The sequence below is a fragment of the Somniosus microcephalus genome, chromosome 12, assembly GCF_052327205.1.
Source record: "Somniosus microcephalus isolate GS21.2 chromosome 12, FLI_Smic_1.0, whole genome shotgun sequence".
Classification (NCBI taxonomy): domain Eukaryota; kingdom Metazoa; phylum Chordata; class Chondrichthyes; order Squaliformes; family Somniosidae; genus Somniosus; species Somniosus microcephalus.
Genome location: NC_140998.1, coordinates 85,576,121 through 85,603,415, shown reverse-complemented (window position 1 = coordinate 85,603,415; position 27,295 = coordinate 85,576,121). Strand labels below are relative to the sequence as shown.

Sequence of the window (27,295 nt, the reverse complement as noted above, 5' to 3'; positions counted from 1 at the left end):
CAATTCTCTTTCAAATTTGCTGATCCAATCAGACTCCATTGCCGCCCTTGGCAGTTAACTCCATACACGTGAAAAGTAGTTACATCTAAACTGCCTCTTCTTTGCCCCTATTTTAAGTTACTGAAGTTCTCCTTTAAAGTGGTTCAAGCCCCACTACAGAGACTTAAGCACATAATCTGGGCTGACACATAAGTGTAGTACTGAAGGAGTGCTGCACTGTCAGAGGTGCCGTCTTTCAGATGAGACATTAAACTGAGGCCCCCTTTGCCTTCTCAGGTTGATGTAAAAGATGCCATGGCACTATTCTAAGAAGAGCAAGGGAGTTCTCCCTGGTGCCCTAATTAACGGTTTGTCACTTAACCAATATCGCTAAAACAGATTATCTGGCCATTTATCTCATTGCTTTTTGTGGCCCTTTGCTGTGCACAACTTGGCTGCCATGTTTCCATTTATTTCAACTGTAACTACACTTCAAGAGTACTTCATTGGCTGTGAAGTGCTGTGGGATGTCCTGAGATTGTGAAAGGTGCTATATAAATGCAATTTCTTTATCTTCCTTCTTTGTGTTACTAGCAACGTGATGTTGGAGTTTCTGTATTAATGTTGGTGTGAAGTTCAAGTCACTTTTATTTATTCTCTACCTGCTGTTTTTCATTTTCTGACATTTAGCCAGTGATTCTTAGATTAATGCATTATGGTGCTTTGTGTGTCAGTATTAAGAATAATCTGTTTTAATAATTTACTTAGGATTACATAGGATCTATGGCACAGAAACAGGCCATTCGGCCCAACCAGTCTATGCCGGCATTTATGCTCCACTCGAGCCTCCTCCCGTCTTTTCTCATCTAAATCTGTCAGCGTAACCCTCTATCCCCTTCTCTCTCATATGCTTGTCTAGCCTCCCCTTAAATGAATCTATACTATTCGCTTCAACCACTCCCTGTGGTAGTGAGTTCCACATTCTCACCACTCTTTGGGTAAAAGAGGATTCTTCCGAACTCCCTATTGGATTTTTTGGTGACTATCTTATATTGATGACCTCTAGTTATGCTCTTCCCCACAAGTGGAAATATTCTCTCTGTTTCCACTCTATCAAAACATTTCATAATTTAAAAGACCTCTATTGGGTCATCCCTCAGCCTTCTTTTTTCAAGAGAAAAGAGACCCAGACGGTTCATCCTTTCCTGATATGTATACCCTCGCATTTTCGGTATCATCCTTGTAAATCTTCTCTGCATCCTCTCCAGTGCCTCTATATCCTCCTTATAATATGGTGACCAGAACTGCACGCAGTACTCTAAGTGTGGTCTAACCAAGGTTTGATACAAGTTTAGCATAACTTCCTTACTTTTCAATTCTATCCCTCTAGAAATAATCCCTAGTGCTTGGTTTGCTTTTTTTTATGGCCTTGCTAACCTATGCCGCAACTTTGTGATTTGTGTATTTGTACTCCGAGATCCCTTTGTTCCTCTGCCCCACCTAGACTCGCACCTTCCAAGTGATGAGTGACCTCCCTATTTTTCCTACCAAAATGTAATACTTCACTTTTATCTATGTTGAACTTCATTTAACTTTAAGAATTTGAACAAAATTTCAATTTCAATAAACCCAACTTCATTTAAATTAAATCTGTACATGTTGAAGCATTTTAGCGGTATTAAAATTAAAAAACGTACCACTGTACACTTCATGTACAATTGGGAGCTTTGTAACAGGGACATTTTGGGGCCGATTTTCTCGGTTTGTGCTACTAGTGAAAAACCATACCCACTAGCAGTGTATATTGGGAAATGGCGGGTGTGTTGCACACGATTTTTCATTCATTAGAGTTGACTTTTTTAATTGCCAGCTTAGTTAAGTTGGAGGACTCTCGCCTGGTGACTTCAAGCCCCACTCCAGGACTTGAGCACTTAATCTAGGCTAATACTTCAGTGCAATACTGAGAGAGTGCTGCATTGTCTTTTGGATGGGACTTTAAACTGTTCAGGTCCCATAACGATAAATTAAAGATGAGCTGAGAAGTTCTTCTGGTGTCCTGCCAACATTTATCCCTCAACCAACAGCAAACAGTTTGACTGATCACTTATCTCATTGCTGTTTATGGGACCTTGCTGTGTGAAAATTGGCTGCCAAATTGCCTACATAGCAACAGTAATTATACCTAAAAATGAGTAATTGGTTATGAAATGTTTGGGACACCCTGAGGACATGTAAGTGCTGTATTAACTGCAAGTTCTTATAAAATTCATATGCATTATACATATATAATAGTTCAAAGTACTGCTAATGTCTTTCTTTGAAATTGCAGCCTAGAGATTTCACCAGCATGCAAGATCGGGTGATGTTGTTAGCTGACAGTTCAGAAGATGAGTTTTAAGTATGAGCAATGATTCTTTGATGCAATACGAATGTCTGAAACTGCACTGGAGTCAGGGGATGCAGGATGCCACTGCTATTTGCTACTTGCTGTTTCTGTTTCAAGTGCTTTTTCTTTTAGTGTTGAAAAGTTATTAAGGTCGCAGATGTTATTTGTGAGGTACTGTAAAGTCTTGTTTGATAGAAATTTATTTCACAGGCGCAGCCTCACTTTGATTTCACTATAAATTCATTCTGAAGAATTGGAATGACCAGATGTTATGTGATGATGTTGCTATAACCAATAACTGCTTGGTTGCTGTAATTTTAAAACTGCAATTTTTGCTTTTTGTTACCAAAATTCTGTTAATGCTTTTGGAGACCATGCTACAGAGAGACATGATTTCCTTAAACAGTCTTTATCAGGTGGGTAATGAATTTGTAACAATTTTAAACAATGCTTGTTCAATTCCTTTTATTTTTCTACATTGGTATAAAATTCATGAAAGAGGCCACAAACAATTCCATGAGCGTGCTACCAATGACTATCAGCGGCTATGCCAAATTGTTAATTTTTTTTTAAAGAGTGCAATGCCATCAACTGTGGAAGAGCTAAGAATCGATGGGATTCATTGCATAACTGACAGGCAGGTTTGACTGTTTGGATAGCCTTTAATTGAGTATAGATTGCAGGAAAAATGTGCTATGCGCTGTGCCTCTGTCCCGCTGTTACGGTTTATAACTGCCCCCTAATAGCCAGAGTTCCCGCTAAGGTGCTCGCACAGCCGTGCAGTTGTCCGAGAGGTCCTGTGCAGGCCGCTCACCGGCTTTTACATTGTAGAATCAGCGCATGCGCAAAAGTTTGAATGGGCCGCACATGGTGGGGGTGGGGAGGTGGCAGGATGTGCAGGAGGCAGTGCAGCTTATGGGGGACATTGCTAACAGCTAAATATTTGTGCTGTGACTTAGAAGCTCAGCTCCGTCTTTACCAGCTCAGTGATAAATGCGGAGAAAATGAGCTTCTGAGATGATCTTTCCATTCCTTCCTCGCACATTGCCACATGCACACATCTGTACCCAATGTTGGCAAGACTCAAAATACCCAGGACACCTTAGCAATAGTAGAGTAGGATCTTGTCAACAGAAAGTAACTGTGTTTGTCGAAAATTAGTTTTTGCTGTACATTACCAGGAACTCTTTCAGCGATGTGGTGTAACTTTTATATCTCATACTCTTTCTGTAAGTACATAGATGCCAAAACACAAGGAGAACCGTGGACAATAATGGATATGTTATTGGTACTGGGTCAGCACTATACATACATATATATAATGTTGTACGCAGTCACAATATGAAGTAGAACCCATCACTACCTGCCAATAGCCAAACTTTCAGCAAATCTCAAATTTTTTATATTTTTATTTAAATTACCTCTTCCAACATATTTTCTTTTTTAAACGGTATTAAATCCCATATATAATGTCCAATTTGATATACATCAGGTAGGAATGAGTAACTAGGTTAAATAAAATATAAAGTGGTCTAAATATGGGTGATTGTAATCTCTGCAAAGTTGATAGTTAAAATCACATTAGGTTCAATGGTATCTGAATTTTTAATAAATGAATTAAGTCATTACATTATGAAGAGAAAGAAGTTTTTTGTCTGATTACGTTCTCATTGTCTTACCATAGCAGTCCAGATATAAGCGACATTAAAATGTCTTCAAACACACATGGTGCTAACTTCATGCTGACTGGTAATGGGCTGCAGAAACAGCAACAAAGCTAGCAGCGGGAAATTTAAAATTATGTCTTGATAAGGGTGCACGAGTCTGAGGTCTATGGGTAGGTAGTTTGATTCTCAGTCGTCATGTAGTGGGTAGGCATCCTTCTTCCAATCAGTGTCAGCTTAGTGTGTTTGAAACCTAAACATCACTAATATTTCCTTACATATTGCACTCCTAGAAATTAATTAATTGTATGAAATGTTTGAGATATTTCAATATGATAAGGTGCCATATAAATGCAAGTATGTATTGTAGATGTGTATCTATCGACTGTTGAGTTTCTGGGTCTTTGCCAATTAACCCTTTCACTCCTTAGTTCCGAAAGAGTCGACTTGACCTGTATTGGTGACAGTAATTATATTTAAATAACTTCAGCCAAGACTGGCGAGGGGAAAGAAGTGACAGGTAAAAATTAAGTGAAAGTGACAGGCTTTCATGTCAAGATGATGTCATTGCAATTATATTTTATTCTGTGTAAATGGGACTTGATACATTACAGCATCTGAGCAGTCGTTAAACAAGGAGCAATTAGGATTTATATTACCCGTTATGCCCTGGGTAGAAGACGCAATCTCCACGGGTCATTGCAATTTCATTTAAGTATTATAATGCTCCTCCTGCCTGTTTAGGTGGGAAGTTCCTGCTTCCATTAGAGTTGTGTATGATGTGAAAAATGGGCAGAGGTCTGGTGTGATTGATCTGCACCCCATTGTATGATCAGTAACATGCTTAATGTCTGAAAGTGAGTTTAATTGATTGGAAAATCTATCCTATGGTGCCGAAGGAAGGCCTTCAGATTATCGGGACAAATTCTGGGGCCGAGGGAGATGTTCAGGTGGGATTGGCTTCACTCAAACCAGATTGGTATCAGTTTCCTGACGGTGGGTGAGGATATAAACTAGTAAGACAGGGGAGGTGGTAGTTAACAGGACCAGAAAGAAAGAACATTAATGGCATCAATAGCAGAAAGATCAAATTAGGGCAGGAATGTTTTGAAGGATTACATATATGTCGGACCTGTTTTAAGATTTTTCAGCAGGTTTCCCTCCCTGCAGCCAAATTGATCGACACGCTTGGTTGCCTGTCGGGCGGGAAAGCAGTCGGTGAGTGGATGCCAGGTAAGTCGGACATCATGGTGGCATGGGGGGTCAATCATGGGGGGAGTCGGGCTTCGCAGGGGGTTGGTGTTCGGTCAGTCAGAGATCACGGAGGATTGTGAGCAGCTGGAGACCGCATGGGTGGGTGGGGGGATGCGGGGGCTGAGCAGTCAGAGATCATGGGGTACACAAGAACACAAGAAACAGGAGCAGGAGTAGGCCAATCGGCCCCTCGAGCCCGCTCCACCACCCAACAAGATCATGGCTGATCTGATCCTAACCTCAAATCTTCTATCACTCTGCATCCACCCGAACCCATGTGATCTCCTGGGAGAGGCGAAAAACCAGATAAAGACCCAATGGCCAATTTGGGACAAAAAAATCTGGGAAATTCCTCTCCGACCCATCTAGGCGATCGAAATTCTTCCAGGAGATCACTCTGTCCCTATATTTTCTACAGTACTTACCTTCTGTAAAGGCGATCTCCACCCCAGCCAGGAACAGGAATAAAACCATCTCCTGAAATCTAACACAGAATTAGAACACAGTAGGAGCAGAACCAGGCTACACGGCCCCTGGGCCCACTCTACTACCCACAGGGCCATGACCATTCCGAACCTAGACTCATGTCCAATTTCCTGCCCGCTCCCCGTAACCCTTAATTCCCTTTACTTCTAGGAAACTATCTATTTCTGTTTTAAATTTATTTAATGATGTAGCTTCCACAGCTTTCTGGGGCAGCAAATTCCACAAACCTACCACCCTCTGAGTGAAGAAGTCTCTCCTCATCTCAGTTTTGAAAGAGCAGCCCCTTATTTTAAGATTATGCCCCCTAGTTCTAGTTTCACCCATCATTGGGAACATCCTCACTGCATCCACCCGATCAAGCCCCTTCACAATCTTATATGTTTCAATAAGATCGCCTCTCATTCTTCTGAACTCCAATGAGTAGAGTCCCAATCTACTCAACCTCTCCTCATATGACCACCCCCTCATCCCCGGGATTAACCGAGTGAACCTTCTTTGTACTGACTCGAGAGCAAGTATGTCTTTTCTTAAGTATGGACACCAAAACTGTATGCAGTATTCCAGGTGCGGTCTCACCAATACCTTGTACAACTGCAGCAATACCTCCCTGTTTTTATATTCCATCCCCCTAGCAATAAAAGCCAACATTCCATTGGCCTTCTTGATCACTTGCTGCACCTGCATACTAACTTTTTGAGTTTCGTGCACCAGGACCCCCAGATCCCTTTGTACTACAGTACTTTCCAGTTTCTTGCCATTAAGATAATAACTTGCTCTATGATTTTTCCTGCCAAAGTGCATAACCTCACACTTTCTAGTATTGTATTCCATCTGCCAAATCTCTGCCCACTTACTTAGCCTGTCTATGTCCCTTTGCAGGTTTTTTATGTCCTCCTCACTCACTACTTTCCGTCCCATCTTTGTATCATCTGCAAACTTTGATATGTTACACTCGGTCCCCTCCTCCAAATTGTTAATATAGATTGTAAAGAGTTGGGGACCCAGCACTGACCCCTGCGGAACACCACTAGTTACTGGTTGCCAATCTGAGAACGAACCATTTATCCCAACTCTCTGCTTTCTGTTAGAGAGCCAATCCTCCACACACGCCAGAATATTACCCCCAATCCCGTGATTTTTTATCTTGAGCAATAATCTTTTGTGTGGCACCTTGGCAAATGCCTTTTGGAAGTCTAAATACACTACGTCCACTGGTTCCCCTTTATCCACCCTGTATGTTACTTCCTCAAAAAACTCAAGCAAATTTGTCAAACATGACTTCCCCTTCATGAAACCATGCTGAGTTTGTCCTATTAAATTATGTTTATCCAAATGTCCCGTTACTGTCTCCTTAATAATGGACTCTAACATTTTACCAACCACAGATGTTAGGCTAACAGGTCTATAGTTTCCAGCCTTCTGCCTACTACCCTTTTTAAATAAGGGTGTTACATTAGCAGTTTTCCAATCTGCCGGGACCTTTGCTGAGTCCAGTGAGTTTTGGAAAATTATTACCAATGCATCCACAATCCCTACCGCTACTTCCCTCAAGACCCTAGGATGCAAGCCATCAGGTCCAGGGGATTTATCCGCCTTGAGTCCCATTATTTTACCAAGTACCACTTCCTTAGTGATTTTAATCGTATTTAGTTCCTCCCCCCCTAGAGCCCCCTGTTTGTCCAGTGTTGGGATATTCTTAGTGTCCTCTACTGTAAAGACTGATACAAAATAATTGTTCAGTGTTTTTGCCATCTCCATGTTTCCCACCATTAATTTCCCGGTCTCATCTTCTAAGGGACCAACATTTACTTTAGCCGCCCTTTTTCTTTTTATATAATTATAGAAACTTTTGCTGTCTGTTTTTATATTTTTTGCTAATTTACTTTCATAATCTATCTTCCCTTTCTTAATCAATCTTTTAGTTATTTTTTGCTGTCTTTTAAAGACTTCCCAATCTTCCATCCTCCCACTAGATTTGGCTACCTTATATGCCCTTGTTTTTAGTCAGATACTATCCTTAATTACTTTACTTAGCCACGGATGGCTATCTTTTCTTTTACACCCTTTTTTCCTCAGTGGAATATATATTTTTTGGAAGTTGTAAAATAGCTCCTTAAATGTACACCACTGATCATGTACCGTCTTACCCTTTAATCTATTTTCCCAGTCCACTCTACTCAATTCCGCTCTCATACCTTCATAGTCTCCTTTATTCAAGCTCAGCACGCTTGTTTGAGATCCAACCTTCTCACCCTCTAATTGAATATGGAACTCAACCATGTTATGGTCACTCCTTCCAAGGGGATCCTTTACTAGGACATTTTTAATTAATCCTGTCTCATTACACAGGACCAAATCTAAGGTTGCTTGCCCCCTGGTCGGTTCAGTTACATACTGCTCAAGAAACCCATCCCTAATACACTCAATGAACTCATCCTCAAGGCTGCGCTGCCCAATTTGATTTGTCCAGTTAATATGATAATTAAAATCCCCCATAGTTATAGCTGTTCCCTTATTACAAGCCTCAACTATTTCCTGATTAATACTCCGTCCAACAGAGTTGCAACTGTTCGGAGGCCTATAGACTACACCCACGAGTGTTTTTTTCCCCTTATTATTCCTTATCTCCACCCAAACTGTTTCACTATCCTGCTCCTTTGACCCAATATCATTTCTCTGTATTATAGTGATTCCTTCCTTTATTAACATAGCCACCCCACCTCCTCTCCCTTCCTGCCTGTCCTTCCTGATTGTTAAATAACCTGGTACGTTTAATTCCCAGTCATAGTCACCCTGCAGCCATGTTTCTGGAGTGGCCACAAGATCATACCCATATGTCGTTATTTGTGCCGTTAACTCATTCATTTTGTTACGAATGTTACGTGCATTCAGATAAAGAACTTTCAAATATGTTTTGTAACACTTAGTTCCTGTTTTTTCCCTTTTTAGTACTTTACTTTTTACTCCATACCTTCTGTCCCTTCCTGACACGTTCTGTTTTTTAATTCCCTCACTGCTACCTAAGTCTATGACCTTCTCTGTTGTCATTTCTATTATTTGCTCTCTGGAAACCTCCCCCCCCCACTAATTAGTTTAAAGCCCTCTCTACAGCCCTAGTTATATGATTCTCCAGGACTCTAGTCCCAGCACTGGCCAAGTGGAGTCCGTCCCAACGGAACAGCTCCCTCCTGTCCCAGTACTGGTGCCAGTGTCCCAAGAAGCAAAACCCATTTCTCCCACACCAGTCTTTGAGCCACGCATTTAACTCTTTAATTTTATTTATCCTAGCCAAATTCGCTCGTGGCTCAGGTAATAACCCAGAGATTATTACCCTTGAGGTTCTGTTTTTTAATTTGACCCCTAGCTGCTCATACTCCTTTAACAGAACTGTCTTCCTTGTCCTATCTACGTCGTTTGTACCAACATGGACCACGACAACTGGATCCTCCCCCTCCCACTCCAAGTTTCTTTCCAGCCCAGAAGAGATGTCCTTAACCCTGGCAACGGGCAGGGAACACAGCCTTCGGGACTTCCGCTCTTGACTGCAGAGAACCCTATCTATCCCCCTAATGATACTATCCCCTACCACTACAACATTTCTTTTTACTCCCTCCACTTGAATGGCCCCCTGCACCACGGTGCTGTGGCCAGGTTGCTCATCCTCCCTGCAGTCCCCGCTCCCGCCCTCACAGGGAGTAAGAACCTCGATCCTGCTGGACAAGAACAAGGGCTGCGTCTCTTTCAACACTACATCCTGGATCCCTGTACCTTCCTCACTCATAGTCACACCATCCTGTCCCTGACCACGGACTACATCTGCAGTAATTAACTTCATAGTTGTGACCATCTCCTGAAACATAGAGTCCAGGAACTTCTCCCCCTCCCTGATGTGTCGCAGTGTCTGAAGCTCGGTCCCAAGCTCCATAACATGGAACTTGAGTTCCTCTAGCAGCAAACACTTGTCGCAGATGTAATCACCGTGAGCCTCAATGGGGACCACCAGCTCCCACATCTCGCAACAGTAACACATCACCTGCTCCATTCTATATAATTAATTAAATTTCTTATTATTAGTTATGAAGACCCTGCCCGGATATAGATGATAATATCACACCACTATTCAATAGGACTTACCAACTTAAAGGTATAAAAGAGAAGAGAAGGAAGAAAACCAATCAGTTGATCACCAACCTCCTCCTTGAATACTGTCTGTGGGGCCTGTTTGGTTGACTCGTCTCGCTGCTCCGCCTCCGCAGTGCTGTCTAAGCCTGGGAGTGGGGAACAAAACAGAGCAAAAAACACACCCTCACCTCCCACTTGCCCAAACTCTCCCACTTAGCAAAACTCCAGCAGCACTCAATGCACAAAGCACTCCGTGCACAGCACTAGCACCTCCCCTTTTATACCCAGATTCTACTTCCGGTTTAAACTGCCCAATAGTTTCAAAAACCCTTAAAAAATTAAAGTTACTTCAAATAATTGACTTCTTAACACACTAAAATTCACAAAATACACTTAAATGATTTTTCTCCCACTTAGCAAAACTCCAGCAGCACTCAATGCACAAAGGGAAGGAGTTGAGCAACCAGAGATCACGGGTTGGGGGCTCTGTGGTGAATGGGGAACAGTCCTAGATCACGGGGGCTATTGGGAATTGAGGGGTCCGATCGTGGGGCCTGTAAAGAGTTTAGCTTGGATATGCACACTGTGGCACTGCAGTATTTTGCCATAATTCTGTTACTTTTTTTGTAAAGTGTAGTCTCAAAGGAACACCTAATAAAAATTACATAAAGTACAGAATGTGAAAAGGTCAAAGAGCCTGTGCATAGACCATATACTGTTTGCCCTTTCATGCATTCTACCAGCACACTCAATCTATTGAGAGGGGCATCTAATGTTGGGTAGAACATTTAAGAAACTAGAACTGAAATTTCTTGTCAACTCTGAAGATAATTGAACAAAGATCTAGGATATTAATCCAAGTTATTCAACTGTAACGAGTGGCATTCCTCAGATGTTACAACCCAAGTGGTATCGGAATCATTATGTTCTTCAAAGCATTTGGTTATTTATGTCTATCCATATTGTAACAGCATTCAATGCCTAACCAGATATTTATCCTTTTGCAACCACTCAGTCCATTCACAAAGTTACTTGCACATCTAATGATTACACAAGGTTTATATTGAACATTTTTCTGAATAAATTATCATATTGGAATGAAATACTGTTATTAACTCTTGAATGGCAACTGAAAAGTGATGGTAAACTGATACTGGTTGCCAATGTCCTCGGAGCAGCTTCTGCTCTGTCAGTGTAACGTCGCTGGAAGTGCAGCAGAAACATTGTTTAAATGGAGTTTCCGCTGCACTTTTGGTGAAGTTAAGGCGACAGATCGGGAGCAGCTTCAAGGCAAATCCCGGCCATTGTTTATTGTGGCTTCCATTTTACAATATGGGCAGAGGGGACGCGAAAAAGTTTGAATCTAGAGATTCCTATGACCGTGGATACTAATTCATTCTCCCTTTAATTGGCGTTGGGTTTCTGACTGGATGTAATGTCTTGCTTTGAGATGGCTACTAAATGTCCCATTGACTCGATAAAGACTGTTTGCAGGAAAAAGGGTCATTACTTATTCATGGTTTATATATGGAGAATAATGATTTGAGAAACACGCGATTCGGTTCAGCAATGACGTGGCCTGATTTGAAAAAAAATGCTATTGCATTCCATCAACAAATGAATGGAATGATGGTTGCAGTAAATTACAGCATAAAATCGAGGCACAGTTGATGTTATAAATGCTCATGCCCTGCCTTTACGCATCATTTCCTTTCCTGTGAGAACTGATTGTAGAATGACATTTCTTGCGCGTTTAAACTGTTATAATTTTAACCAGAAGAACAGTCATTGATGTAATTGTGGAATATGACATTTCATTTTAATAAAATGTAATAAAATAAAACTGCTGTCTCAGTTTCTTTAACTTTCAATTGCATTTAGGGACTCATGAGTTTTAAGAGAGAAAAGTTCACGTTTGCTAGTCGATGTCTCTAGTATATTCTGATGGCCCGTGAAACTCTTGACAAATCTTTGTTTAAATTAATTATAGAAATGCTAATTTCTTTTAACTTGTTCTTGGGATGTGGGCGATGCTGACAAGACAGGATTTATTGCCCAACCCTACTTTCCCAGAGGGCTGTCAGAGTCAACCATATAGTCACGTGTAGGCCAGACTAGGTAAGGGTGGCAGGCCCTCCTCTGAAGGACATGAGTGACCCAGTTGTGTTGTTACAACAATCCAGCAACTTTCATTGTTTTGGTGCCATATTGAATCCAGTTCCACAACAGACCATGATAGGATTTGAACTCTCAAACCTCTGGGCTACTAGTCAACACCATAACCAGTGCAATACCATACCCAGACGAAAAGAGAAAAGTCACTGAAACTGGCTATTGTTCTAGGCCTATTGCTTATTCCACCTCAATGGACCTTGTCATAACACACAGTAGTAACGATAGATTATTGTGATATTTTCTTAGTATTCCTTTCCATTGTATTACCAGCACTATTTACACACACAAGCAATTTAGCTGGATTTTCATTGCACATAGCAGTCATCAGTTTGTTGCTGTAAAGGCCTAATCTCAGTCTCAGCCAAAATCCATATTTCTCTTTTTTTGAGGGCATAGATTTAAACATTCAAATTTCTGCTTGTAATATATGTGGGTAGAACAAATGAAGGACAGAGACATGACACGTTTATTAGGCCAGAGTGAATTGAGCATGCTCATACCAAACCGCGTGACAAACCATGTGATAATACATTACACTGCTTTCCCCTTAAAAAAATGTATGTATTCCCCACTCAAATATGTACAACAAAACTATGGTCCCACCTTTCCCAGTGTTACATGTACCTCATAACAAAAACTCCTGGCTCTTTTTCTTTTAAATGAACTACAAATCCAGTTTAATAACAGGTTTGCGAAGCCTTCCTGATCTGCTTACAGAAGGTTTTGGTGTTGAACTTAATTTTCGGGCTGTTTTGTTTTGGTTCCGAACTCAAAGATGATCCTGTTTCTATCTCAGACTTGTTTGAACCTGGTACTTCAGTTACTGAAGTCTGAACTGAGTCAAACTCATGTATGAGTTCATGATCAAGCGGTTCAAGATCACGTCTTGGTTCATCTCTAGCAGAGATCATTTGATTGTTCATGAACACTTCGGATGTTTTCACCAATTTCAACCAAATATCTCTTGGTTCCACCAACCTCTACTATGGTTCTTACATCCCACTTGTGTGAACTCGACTTTCCAGGGGGACTGAGAACACAAACACACTAGTTTTGTTTAAAATTGCATTCTTTTTGATTGGTGTCATAACGTTTCTGACTCAACTGTTTCTGTTCAACTCTTGAGGCCAAATTTGGTTGAACAAGGCTCAATCGCGTTCTCAATCTTCTCTTCTTCAAGAGTTCTGCTGGGGTATATCCAGTTGTGGTGTGCGGAGTAGTTCTGTACTTAAGCAAGAAATTCACCAAATGTTGCTTCGTGCTCAGTCCTGAACAACCCTGCAACACTTGCTTTTTGAGAGCTTTTTACTATTCCGACTGACCTTTCGGCTGCTCTGTTTGAAGCTGGATGATATGGTGGAACGAGAGTGTGTTTGGTACCATTTCATGAATTCTTGGAATAGAACAGAACGGAACTGAGGGCCATTGTCAGAATCAAGCTCTTCAGGTAAGCCATGACATGCAAAGATAAACCTCAACTCATCTATGGTATGTTCAAATATGTTGTAGTATTTGAACCAATGTGTTTCACTTCAATAAAAACACAAAATGCTGGGAATACTCAGCAGGTCAGGCAGCATCTGTAGAGAGAGAAACAGAGTTAACCCTTCGTCAGAACATTGCTTTCTGTTTCACTTCAATCCAGTTTGAGTGACTATCTACAAGGAGCAGGAAATAGTCACTTGCCTTCTCACAGATGTCTACATGTGCTCTCTGAAAAAGTCTACTTGGCCATGAACAGGGTTGTATTGGAGTTTTGGATGATTTGTTTCTGCAATTTTGGCAAACGCTGCATTTGCTGACAAGTGATTCAAGAGCACTGTCCAATCCAAGCCAGTAAACAAAGCTTCTTGCAACTGATTTCATACTGACGGTCCCTGGATGTTTAGTATGAAGTTTGGCCAGAATTCTATCTCTCAAAGAAGTAGGTACCACCACTCTGTTTCCCCACTTGATACAACCTTGCTTCCAAGACAGTTCAGTACGATGGTTATGGAATGGTTTCAATTCTGTGTCCATACACTGATCAGTCTATTCATTCAAGGTGTTTTCATACACTCTTTCCAGTACTGAGTCCTTTTGAGTCTCATCTGCAATCTCGGTTGTATTCATGGGAAAGTCTTTGTCAATTGTACCTAGCATGAAAATCTCTCCTTCACTCCCAATACATGAGTCCTCATGTGGCAGCCTGGACAAGGCATCTGCGATTGCATTTTGCTTTTAAGTGCGATATTTAATCGTGTAGTCATATTGTGACGATAACACTGCCCAACGTTGCATTCTTGATGCGGTCATTGCAGGGATAGCAGATTTAGGCCCCAATATTGCTAGGAGTGGTTTGTGATTGGTTATCAGGGTAAACTGTTGGAATTTCTTGATTCCAAACAATAGTAAATGCTTCCTTTTCAATTTGCGTGTAGTTTCTTTCGCTCATTGTGAGGGTTCGCGATGTGAGTGCGATTGGTTTCTCTTGGCCGTCATCCATTACGTGGCTTATGACCACTCCCACACCATAGCTAGAAGCATCACACGCAAACTTAAGCTCACGCTCTATCGTAGTGCATAAGTAGAGCATCGCTAGAGAGACTTCTCTTACAAGCATCGTAAGCTTCCTGTTGCGCTTTCGTCCACTTCCACTGGACATCCTTCTTGAGGAGCTCGTGCAATGGAGCTAACATGGTCGCTAACTCAGGTAAGAAACGTACGTAGTACTGGACCATTTCAAGGAAAGATCTTAACTCGGACACATTCTGTGGCTTTGGAACATTGATGACAGCATCAACCTTTTCCTTTACTGGTTGCAAGGCATTTGTATCAACTTTCAAACCAAGGTACAAAACCTTAGGCTGCACAAAAGCACATTTGCTCCTTTTCAATTTGACATTGTGGGAATTCAACCTTTGAAGCAATAAATCTAGCACTTCTAGATTTTCTTCCTCGCTGCTTGTTGTGATCAGCACATTGTCTTGATTGCATAAGCAATTTGGAATTCCTTTCAAAATCTTATCCATCATAGCCTGGAAGATTTTGGAGGAGGACTTTACACCATATGGCAGCTTGGTATATGAGTACAGTTCCTTGTGTGTGTTGATGGTGAGATACTGTTGACTCTCTTTGTCAACATTCAGCTGAGAGTAAGCGTTCGACAGGTCAAACTTAGTACTGCGTGGTGGGGCCAGAGTGAACTGAGCATGCTCATACCAAGCCATGTGACAAACCATGTGACAATACATTACACTACTGAACATATTTTGCATTACAGCAGCTATTCTCAGTGTAGCTGCATGGAACATATAATATTGGTGTTATATGATACAATTCAGTGCTTCAGATTAATTCAATATAAATGCAAGTCTTTTTTTTCTATGTGAGGCTAAATTAATCCAGTTTTCATATATTTTCAGATTTGGTTGTACCAGTCTTACACCAACATTCTGGTAAGGTTCATTATTATTATTTTTGGCACTAATAAAAAAGACAACCTAATGGACTGTGCCCTAGGTTTTCTAGATAGGTTAAAAATGTAGTGCTCCAAACATCTCAAAATCCTGCTTTCAAAACTTTGCACGCTTGAGGCACTATTCTTTGAACAGCACACTAATATTCCTTTTCATGCCATTACAATCACTACATTAAATGCACTTCTAATTAGAAGTGACTGCAAATCAAAAAATGACGCTAGATAGTTAGGGAATAATTGGCCGGAATTTTCCTTACCTTGGCAGGTCCGGTGCGGGCGGTGTCTGTGGCGGGTCGCGACCCCACTGCTGGCTCCATCCTGCTGTACAAAATGAACTTACCTTAATGGGGCCTATTAAGCCTGCCCAGCGCATTACCCGACCCAATTAGATGGAGTGGGCCTGGTGACATCATTCATGACACCTTTTAAGCCGGGATCGTTAAAGGGACCATGGCCGCATTACATTTTAAGTTCAATCTAACATAGTGGGTGTTCAATCTTTACTGTATAATAATATAATTAAAGTTATATATGAGTGACAATGAAATATTTAAATAAAATTATCATTAAGTAATATGACTCCATCTACAAATACGTTCAAGAACATAATTTAAAAAGTATATTAATTGGTAAATTATTGGTGCTTTAGTCACAAATCTATAGGGGGAGAAATTCGGTATCGCCCCGTTTGGGGCACAATTATCGGCCGGGTGCAAAGTTTAGCGCCTGGCGCTAAGTATCGCCTCCGACTGCAAACTTGGCTTCTATCGCCCCTGGAGGTAATTGGAGCGCTAAATCAGGCGCGACACACCTGTCTTAAGGCACTAACGCCGAGGAGCAAGGCGCTACCTCAGAGCGCTGGCGAAGCTCATGTGATGTCAGTCAGGAACACAGACACACTGGCACCAGCCAGTTCTTAAAGTGGAGGGTCGATCTTGCTCTCCATCCACACCCTGCTCATTGCAGCCTTGAATCTCAGCCTGGAGAGACCGGTACATTAAATCTGCTGGAAAGAACAATGGAGAGACCCAGGGAAAGAGCTCAGAGTGCAGCCCCCATAGTCTTCTAAATCGATGCAAAGGTCAAATCAAAATGAACCTGCAAAGTGCTGCTCAGTACCCAAAACTCATTCACATAGCGTTGAATCTCCAGAAGTCTCTGTCTCAGAATGCGTGATGTAAAAATGTTGCCAACAAAAAAAGGCAAGAAGTGGTCGCTTTTAAATAGCACTCTCCTAGTCCCTTCCCGACTGCAAAACGCTCCCCTCAACCTGTCGTTGTTAGCGGCAGGCAGTAAGGCAGGGGGCACCACTCAATATCCGGTCTGGAGCGCTACCAGCGTGTTGCACGCTCGACTGACGTCATGATCTGCGGGCGCAGGAGATAGTGGCGGTAGTGTTTAGCGCCGCCACAAAATGTCTGATTAATTTCACGAGGGCACTAACTGGAGGTGCAAAGCAACCAAATTTTTCCCCCATAGACTTTTGTATAAGCAACTGGTACAAATAAAAGATGTGTGTGTATAGATAATACATAAAATTAAGCAGATTTTAAATGTAATTGTAAATGGGTGGATTTCCAATCTTATGCAAGTTCAGTGGAAGAGCTGCAGAATCCCTGACAAACAGTGTAAGTGGTGCTTATGTGTTTCTGGGATTTCTGCAGCTCTTCTGTTGAAGTTAACAATGGACAAGTGAGAGAACCTCCACAGAAATTCACCCTAAAGTCCCAGACTGAAAAATTAAATTAATCATATTCAGGGACTGAAAGCAAATTGAACCAGTGGAGTGAGTGATGAGCATGAAATTGTTACGGTTGATGACTTGATTTAATGGTTAAGTGGACAATCACCGTATACTGTGAGGAAAAACCTGACCAGAAACAACATAAAAATGTATTTAAATGGTATATGTCATTTTTTTATAGTGCAGATCAATTAACTGCAATTACTGTTCAGTTGGAAGGCAACAGCCAAGAATGGCCAGTGAAAAATTAACATTTACCAGTAGCTTTTCAAGTAGAACAGAATCTCCATCAATCTGTTAGCTGATGTAATCGACATGTTTTTATTTTGGTTTGTTTTCATGTTGTCCAGTAATCAGCTGGAGCAATGGCCACGGAACTCACGCCTCAGGTTGACAGACGAGGTTCCCGAGCTGTGTGAATCCCATGGTCAGGCAGGGAAATTTAAAAGGTAGGGCAAAAAAGGCTCTTAAGTGCCTGTAAAGTACCTCATAATGATTTCAATTGGGTCCCCTGCCGCAGCAGATTGGGTCAGCTCCATGATGACAGACGTGCCTGTGGGAAAGGCACATGGGAGTGAGATGACAGCGGGTTCCCGACCCACTGTCAAAAAAAAACTTTCCCACCTGACCCAGCACCAAACACACCCGCCACCACCACGGAAAATTCAGCCCAAAATTTCAGAAAAATCTTTCTGCTCTTCTGTAATCAAATCCCTGTAAAATATCTGCACTTATTAGTAAACATGCAGCTTCGAGGCTTGCTGGTACTGTTTGTGCTCAGTTCATGGAATTGGCTCTGGAACCCTGATATGAGAACAGATTTTGTTCCAAGATAAAATAGCCCCTGCCTGCACCCCCACCCCCCAAGAATAACACAAGACTTAATGAGAGTTATTAAGCAGAGAGTCACCAGATAGACATTTTCTCTAAAGCTTCATGCATAACCATAATTGCGAGAGTATGAAGGACTCGCAGGAACGTTAGTGCTATGTTACAGTTTTGAATTCTTTTGCACCATTTTCTTGTTCAGCAGCTGGTAACAGTTTTGCTAAACAGCTTCCTCCTCTTATCGCCTGAAGTGTGTGTTTATTTGCTTCCTGCCCTGCAGTGTGGGCAGGCCCAAGGATTAACAAATATCTTACTTGTGGTACTGCTACTGGATTAAATATAGTCTCATGTTACACCATCTCACTCACTTTAATAGATAAAAATATTACAAGCAGACTCAATTGTTTGTAGCTAAAACAAGTGCTAACATATTTACAAATTACTAGAACGAGGGGTCACAGTCTCAGGATACGGGGTAGGACATTTAGGATTGAGATGAGGAGAAATTTCTTCACTCAGAGGGTGGTAAACCTATGGAATTCTCTACCACAGAAGGCTGTGGAGGCCAAGTCACTGAATATATTTAAGACGGAGATAGATAGATTTCTAGACGCAAAAGGTGTCGAGGGGTATGGGGATAGAGCGGGAATATGGTATTGAGATAGAGGGTCAACCATGATCATCGTGAATGGCAGAGCAGGCTTGAAGGGCCGAATGGCCTACTCCTGCTCCTATTTTTCTATGTTTCTAAATTTCGAGATAAACGACAGACCAAAATATTTTGGGTTTTTTTTTGACCATTTTCCACAAAGGAATCGAAGGAAAATAATTATTTTTAAATATTGGGCTTTTAGAGCAAAGTGTATTCATACAAGGTTTAAAAAAAGAACTGAGATGATAAGTGGTTAAAATGTTTATGAGCTAGTTTTAATGTTGTTTCGCCGTGGACTAAATAATAAGTGGTTTGTTAGCTTGTCTTGAATTGATGAACACTTCTCATCCATTGTGTTAACAAGTCTCTGTTCCGTTCCGGCTGTGAACAGAGGGAGAATTTAAAAAGGGACAGTGAGGTAGGCAGTCCATTCCAGCAAAGGGCATGAGGTGAGTCAGGCTTTAAATAGAAAGCTGAAAGAGCAAGCTTAGGCCAGGCTGAGAAGGAGAGGGAGGTTAATTTGGAGTTATTTTGCTAAGTCAATTAAGATAATCCACTGATGTGGGGAAGCATGGCATATTCATTATTTGGTATTATTACATGAAGACAAATTATATTGATTAAGCTAAGTGAGTATGATCATGAATGTTGCCATGTGTGTTCACTTGCTGTGAAATAAGACAGCTTAACTATTCTTATCTGGGTTTGTTTTACCAAGTGATTTCCCGGTCCATTCAATGAGATTTGAAGCACACGTGTAAAAGACACCAATATCTAATTACAATTACGAGGGTATATTATCGCTATGCCCTGAGTTACACTATTATATAGTTAGATATTGGGCAGTATGAACACAACCCTAATGAAAGATGCTCAGACCGTTAATGGGGCTCAAAAGAATATCTAAAGCAAGATTCTGAAAATGTTATGAATTCATATACAGAAGCCATGTCCGAGTGTAAACGCCCTCACAAGCGCTCTTCAGCAGTTAGAAAAATGTTTTGGAATTAAAGAGTTCTGAGTATTGACATGACGTAAGCATTCAGATTACATGCTGCTCTTTGGTAATAGATTAATGTTTCTAACTGTATCTCTCAGGAGGGAAGTTTTATCTTAAATATGCAAGCCACTCTCTGTGCGAGTTCTTTCATTTGACTAACTTTCAGAATTTCAGCAAATAAGGCAAGAAAGCAGAAACACTCTGTCCTTTATCCACTTTTTCTTTGAAGCATGTAGGAAATTATTTGAAGTAGGAAAACAGACTTCAGTAACCTTGGCAAAGATACAATGCGATGAAACTATGTGGCTTTAGAACAGACCAGCTAGAATTAATCTCTTGGGGGCAGAGTTCCAGCAGGGCGGGACTTCTAGGTTCCCTGCTGAATCTGCCCTAATCTGATTTATTTTCCTGGGTCAGTGGTCACCTCAGGTGTGTGGCAGGCTCCTGGTGAGATTCCTGCTGCTAAGAGGAAGCCTTTAGGTGCAAAGAGGAGAATTCCGATGGCAGTGTAGCAGGGATGCCACTGCAGTATGGGAAGAGCCAGCGAGGGTCCTGGAAGTGCCGTGAAGACTATATCAAGGCTCCTACTGAAACTTGGCCAAGACCGAGGCAAGTGGTGGGTGTTGTGTCGGTACCTTTCTACCTAGACACAATTTAGGACTCAGAACTCAGAGATTCAAACATGAAGTGCTTTATTGGAAGGAAAGGAAGTTCTGGCAAGTTCCGAACAAAGAGAGCTAAACTTAACAGAGAACACCCAACCATTTATCTCCTGTGACAGCGCCACCACAGGTGGGAGGAGAACACACAATACATAACATTTCCTCCCCTCTTAAATGGAAGGTCCACATTATTCCTCAACAGGTAAGTTACTTTCAATGCACTCAACAAACCTAGGGTAGAGGTAGACTGCCTCAAACCCTGACTTTACCCTGGGGTTTATTCTGCCCCAGTCTTGTGGGTAAGTCACTAAGCCTACAGATCCAAGCGTCTTGGAGGCCGCCGCTCTCTGACAGGATACTGGCGGTCATCGCTGGCTTCCACAGCAGTAGGCATTGACACAGGCCTGGATGGAGAAGGTGCCTGTGTCAGTCGAAAGTCAGGAGTTTGCACAGGTGGAACAGCCTCTTTGACTTCCTGTGTTGGAGAAGAGCACTGTGGCAAAGGATGCTGGTTTGCGGTATCATCCGGAAACAGTTCAGGCCAACCAGCCGTTGGAGCCTCTGTGGCTGTCTCTGCTCCTAGCAACAGTTGATCTGTGTGTCCTCTCCAGACGACGTCCTCAGCAGTCTCAACCGTGTAAGACACAGGGCCCGTCTGCGCGATCACCGTAGCAGGAACCCATTTCGGTCCAGTGTTGTAGTTTCGAGCTAGGACGTGCTCTCCAGGGTGAAACCGTCTCTCCTTGGCTCTTTTCTCTCTCTTTTCAACTTGAGCTTGTTGTTGACAATGGACAACCTGTTCTGCCCTTGGAGGTTTGAGTAAGTCAAAACTTGTCCGCAACTGCCTCTTCATCATGAGCGAAGCGGGGGAAGTTTTGGTTGTGGCATGCGGCTCGTTCCTGTAGGACAACAGGAAGCTGTTCAGACGTTGGTGGATTGAGCCCTGACCTTGCGATGCCTTCAAGGCGTGCTTCAAAGTTTGCACAAACCTTTCTGCCTGGCCGTTAGTAGAGGGATGATAGGGCGCAGACCTGATGTGTTGGACACCATTCACATGCAGGAAGGTTGCAAACTCCTGTGATACAAATTGTGGACCATTGTCACTTACGAGTTGCTCTGGTGAGCCATAACGGCTGAACATCTCACCAAGTTTCTCAATTGTTTTCTCTGCCGTGGTAGACCTCATCACAGCGACCACCGGCCACTTGCTACGAGCGTCCACAACCACCATAAACATCTTCTCTTCGAAAGGACCGGCGAAGTCCACATGTACTCGCTGCCACACTTCTGCAGGCCAATCCCAGGGGTGTAGGGTTGCCAGCTGTGGAACATTCCGGACCCTTTGACATGGGGAACATGTTTTGGCTTTCTCCTCAATATTCCCATCGAGACCTGGCCACCAGAAGTAGCTTCTTGCCATTTCCTTCATCCGAACCATCCCACTGTGGCCTGTATGAAGTTGTTGCAGTATAGGTTCCTTCAGAGGTGGCGGAATGATGACACGGCGTCCCCAAAGAAGACAACCTGCCTGGACGGAGAGCTCATTTCTTTTTGAAACGTAAGGTTTCAAACTAGGAGAATCTCCTATAGCTCTCCCTCGAATGACATCGTCCATTACCTCAGACAGGACTGGATCGTTGCGGGTGTACCTTCGCACCTGAACTGCAGTGACAGGTGCTCCCTCCACTTGTCTAAAGTAGAAGATGTCTATCTGACGAGGCTCTGGGCGAGTAATAGGCAAGGGTAGCCTTGAGAGACCGTCTGCGTTGCCGTGCAAGTCTGATTTGTGATATTTGATGTCGTATGTGTGCCCTGACAACAGTAAAGCCCACCTTTGCATCCTGCTTGCAGCGAGAGATGGAATTCCGGTGTGGGGCCCGAAGATTGAAGTCAATGGACGGTGGTCCATCAGGAGTGTGAACCTTCCCCCAAACAGGTACTGATGAAATTTTTGAATTCCAAAAACGATTCCCAAGGCCTCGCGCTCGATCTGCGCATAGTTACTCTCAGCCTTGTTCAAGGTGCATGATGCGAAGGCGATAGGTTTCTCTTCACCCGAAGGCATGATGTGGGATATGACTGCTCCCACACCATATGGTGATGCATCACATGCTAGCTGCACGGGTAGCTTTGGGTCGAAGTGTGTCAGGACCTCCGATTTCAGCAATGCTTTCTTTGCTTGGGCGAAAGCTTTGTTGCACAGTTCAGTCCATTTCCATATTTTGCCTTGACATAGCAACTGATGTAACGGCTTCAGCAATGTTGCTAAGTCTGGAATAAACTTCCCATAGTAGTTAAGTAGCCCCAGAAATGAACGTAACTGGCTCACATTCTGGGGTGCTGGGGCCTCCACGATCACCTTGACCTTTGACGGCGCCTTATGCAGGCCAGTAGCGTCAATCACATGCCCCAGGTACTCAACTGAAGACTGAAAGAATTCACATTTGTCTTTACGAACTCTGAGTCCGTACTCTTTCAGTCGTTGTAGTGTCGCATCCAAGTTCAGAAGATGATCCTCCTCATTTGTCCCAGTGACAAGGATATCATCCAGGTAACACTGGACTCCTGGCAGTCCACTCAAAATCTGATCCATTGCCCTTTGGAAGAGAGCAGGGGCCGACGTAATTCCAAACGGAAGGCGGCAGTACCTGTATAGCCCCTTGTGTGTCACAATTGTCAGCAGCTCCTTTGATTTGTCATCGACATGCATTTGTAGATAAGCCTGGCATATGTCTATTTTGCTGAACTTTTGCCCTCCGGCCAGGCCCGTAAAAAGATCATCAATGAGGGGAAGAGGGTACTGTTCCGCAGACAGCACCGGGTTAATAGTCACTTTAAAATCCCCGCAGATTCGAACAGATCCATCCTTTTTCAGGACAGGAACAATGGGTGTGGCCCATTTGCTCACGCTCACAGGCTCCAGGACTCCATTCTCGACTAAGGCCTCCAAGTTAGCCTCAACTTTTGGCCTAATTGCATAGGGTACAGGTCGGGCTTTGTGAAACTTCGGCTTGCTGTCAGGTTTAATGTCCAGTCTCACGCTGATCTTTTTCATGCTCCCAATTCCCCATTGAAGAGTTCTGCATGTTTGTTTAACACTGCAGTCAGACCTGACTCCCCTTTTGACATCATGCGGACTGCAGGCCAGTCCAGCGTGATTTTCTCTAGCCACGCATGTCCCAGTAGCGATGGGTAATTTCCCTTTACCACATATAGTGGCAGTTTTGCAGTCTGTCCGTTCAATTTAACTGTCACCTCAATGACGCCTCTCATGGCCACAGGCTCGCCGGTATACGTCTTTAGCACAATGTTTGTTGGCTGAAGGGTAAGATGCTTTAGCATTTTGTTGTAGATAGTGTCTGAAACAAGGGACACAGCCGCGCCTGTGTCCACCTCCATCCGCACTGATTGTCCCTCCACCAGTGGTGACACCCAGTAGCCATTTAAATCACCTGCAACCGTCAGCACCTCTTCCTCCTCAGAGGTGTCGCTCCCCTCTGTTTTGCTTGTTCCATCATACTGCACTGAATGAACACTCTTTTTCCTCTCTTGTCCAAATACAGACATTTTGCTTCCATGCTTCCCAGCTCTGTCTGTTCTTTTTTTTAACCTCTACAGGCGCGTTCAATGTGACCCTTTTTGCCACAATTTCGGCATTCCAGCTCTGTACACCAGCAGTCATTAGCGTGATGGCCCGTTTTCCCACAACAGTAACATGTGCCGTTCCGCGCACCTTTAGGCTCAGACGACACCTTGTGAACTCTCCCTGTTGAACTCAACTGGTGAGCCTCCTTTTCCGCCATCTCCATGGAGACACTAACTTCAATGGCCTTTTCAAGAGTAAGGTTGTCCTTAGTAAGAAGGCGCTTCTGTGTGGCTGCATTTTGCAGACCACACACAAGTCTGTCTCTAATGGTGTCATTCAGCACCTCCTTGAACTGGCAGTGTTCCGACAACCTTTTTAAAGCAGCAATAAACATCGTCACTGATTCCCCCTCCTCTTGATTCCGTTTATGAAATCTAAATCTCTCAGCAATAACCAGAGGTTTTGGTGAAAAATGTGCTCCAAGAATTTCCACTAGTTGCTTATATGTTTTAGTTCCTGGCTTATCTGGTTGCACGAGGCTGCAAAGTAAATTGAATGTCTTCGGCCCGATTACACTCAAAAAGGTAGGCACGACCTTTTCATTTGCCACCGCATTCGCCAATACAAAATAGTCAAAACGTTCTGTATAAGCGCTCCATTGCTCCACATTTTCATCAAAATCACCGATGTTTCCTAATATAGTCGCCATCTCACGTTTCAAATTAAATTTTCTGTTTACTCACTGCACCCGTAATGTATGCAGATTCGTCAGCGCCACCACAGGTGGGAGGAGAACACACAATGCATAACAGTGGGCATGAATTGGAAGGAGAAGATGCTTCTCTGCCTTCATTGGGGGACCTCAGAGCTGCATCCCATGACCAACCATCACCTACCACATTGTAGCCCCAAGGATTGGCGATAACTAGGGCGGACAGAAGGGAAATCAGCCAGGGACGTGGGCCCTGGTGCTCTTGCCTCCATTTGCATGCGGCAGGCCAGAAATGAGCAGCCAGTGACAGTTGCTGCATTAGTGGGAGGAGGAAAATTCTGGAATAACAACAAAAAATGCTGGAAACACTCAGCAGGTCAGGCAGCATCTGTGGAGAGAGAAACAGCGTTAATGTTCTGGTTTGGGCAGTGAGGTGATGGTAGACTTCACCACCTGAATTTTCCTTCATTCTCTGGGGCTATCCTTCCTGATTTCAGGCAGAATTATGGAGGAGTACCCAGCCTTTCGTGTCTGCTTTTGTGCATACCAATTTCAACACTCAGCAATAGTAAAACTAGACTGGAGTCTGAGCTCACACAATAAGAAGATTCCTGACATTTGAGTTGAATGGTAGGGGCTCTTAACAAAAAGCTTTCTATTTGACACACAAATCCAACAACTGATATTTTCATTGAAAATTGCTCTTTGTCATTTAAAAAAAAAAGCTTCTAATTATATTGGAATGAATGTCAGTTGGCCACGTTTGAAGAAGTAAAATCACCTTTTTAAACCTTGTTTGGAAGCATACTATTGTTATTTATTTGTATGTATGAATCACAAATTTCACAATTTATGACTGCATTTTACTGCTCATATTACAGGTATTACAAAGTCTCGACATTCACTGGGTGAAACTTGCTGTTTCTCAAAAGACTATCTTAAGTGAAACTGCTCAGAGGTGTAGTATCTTAAAGTAGTGTTTGGGAGCTTTTTGACATAGCTGGATTTGCAGTTTTGCATAATGAATTCATGAATCGTTGGGTTATTTCCAAATCACCCATATGTACAAATGCATAGGAAAGCCATGCTCCAAAATCGATGGCAAAACATAAGGGGGGAGAAATTCATTATAGCCCCGTTTGGCGCTAATGTTTCTCAACTTTAAAGAAATTCGGTTTTGTGCTCCAGGAAGGAAGTGGAGCGCTAAATCAAGTGCACAACTTAATTCCTGGAGCGCAACAGGCAGCAGGCGGGGCGGTAGGTTGGAAGGTTCCTTCCCTCCCTTAAAGGGAAGGGCCATCGCTGCAGGCTCTGCAAGGAAAAAACTTACTTACCTGGTCCCCGACGGCAGCAGCAATGAGGCCCGATCAGCCCGATGCATTGCAGCAGAGTGCCAGGCTGATCGATGGGTGGCGACGAAAAACAAAAAAAAACCCACAAAGAGCATTTCAGATTTTTTTTTAACCTACCTCGGCCACCTCGTCTTTAAGTATTGCCCCTGAAGCACCCGGCCTCCCGATCAACGCCTCCTGCAGCTGTTGGTGTCATCACCTGGCGATGCTGCGGGGGCGGAAATTAATTTCGGGTCCGGGGCGCTGCGCAGCCGGATGACGTCTCGATCTCTGGGCGCAGGAGATCGTGGCGCTAGGGGTTACCGCCGCTGCAAACCGCCAGGTGAATTTCGCGGGCGGCGGTAACATCGCCACGCCCGGGTGGTAAGTCCTGAACGCCCCGTTATCGCCCCCCCTTAGGTGCTAACGGGAGGGGCTAAGGCACCGAAGTTCTAGCCCTGTGCCTCAAAACCAGTTCCTAATAGTTTAAATCATTACTTTTCCTGATATAAGCTGAAATTGGAATTGTGTGGTATTTCTTATCTGCTGGAAGGTTTGGATCAGAAGCGCGAGAATAATAGTAAAGAAATTGTCAAATATGCCTGGTTTCCAGACTTTATGGCACAGTATTTATCATTTGAAATACTGCACACCTTTTATATCCACGCTTGTTTTGCTCCACAAATTTAAAAAGTCATTTCAGTTTGAATCAAATATGCAGCACTTCAGGCTTTTGTGGATAGGAGGTGACTACCATAGTAGACTGAAGGTGTTTTGTACTCCTAATTATCCATTTACACATCCGTGAAGAGGTTGTGACTCTGAAGGATACAAATGTGAGTTATTCTATGGGATAAATAAAGACCATTCAACCCATCCAGCTGATAAGTGACTATCTGTTGCCATACTCAGTCTCCATCACTAAAACACTAAGGGCTAGATTTTCAGTATAGGCAGTTTTGGGGCGCTAACCTTAGCGCCCGCCCGAAGTTAGCGCCCGCCCCAAAGTAGCGCCCCGTTGCCGGGAATTCAGCGGCTTTGCCCTAAGAGGTTGGTGGAGCGCTAAAAGAGGCGTTCCACTACTATCTTTAGGCGCTAAGCCGGCGGTCCAGAGGGATAGCGCCCAGGCGGGGCGCAGCGCGGGTGCGGTCATTTTTGGACTGACAGCAGACCCCGTGGCGCCGACCAGCTCTTAAAGGGGGAAGGGACGAATTGGTCTGTTGCCACGCCCTGCACACTGCAGCCTTGCAAAGA

At 43.1% G+C, this 27,295-nt stretch overlaps 1 protein-coding gene across 1 annotated transcript in view; it reads left to right on the top strand.

The window, feature by feature from the left end:
• The window catches only part of LOC147109372 (uncharacterized), a 159,010-nt gene extending 153,703 nt beyond the window's left edge, over positions 1-5,307 (top strand). Inside the window, exon 7 of the mRNA XM_086003264.1 lies at positions 2,309-5,307. Within this exon, the coding sequence (XP_085859390.1) occupies positions 2,309-2,377 (69 nt within the window). The 3' untranslated portion in view covers positions 2,378-5,307. The remainder of the gene's footprint in view (positions 1-2,308) is intronic.
• Positions 5,308-27,295: the final 21,988 nt, after the last annotated feature.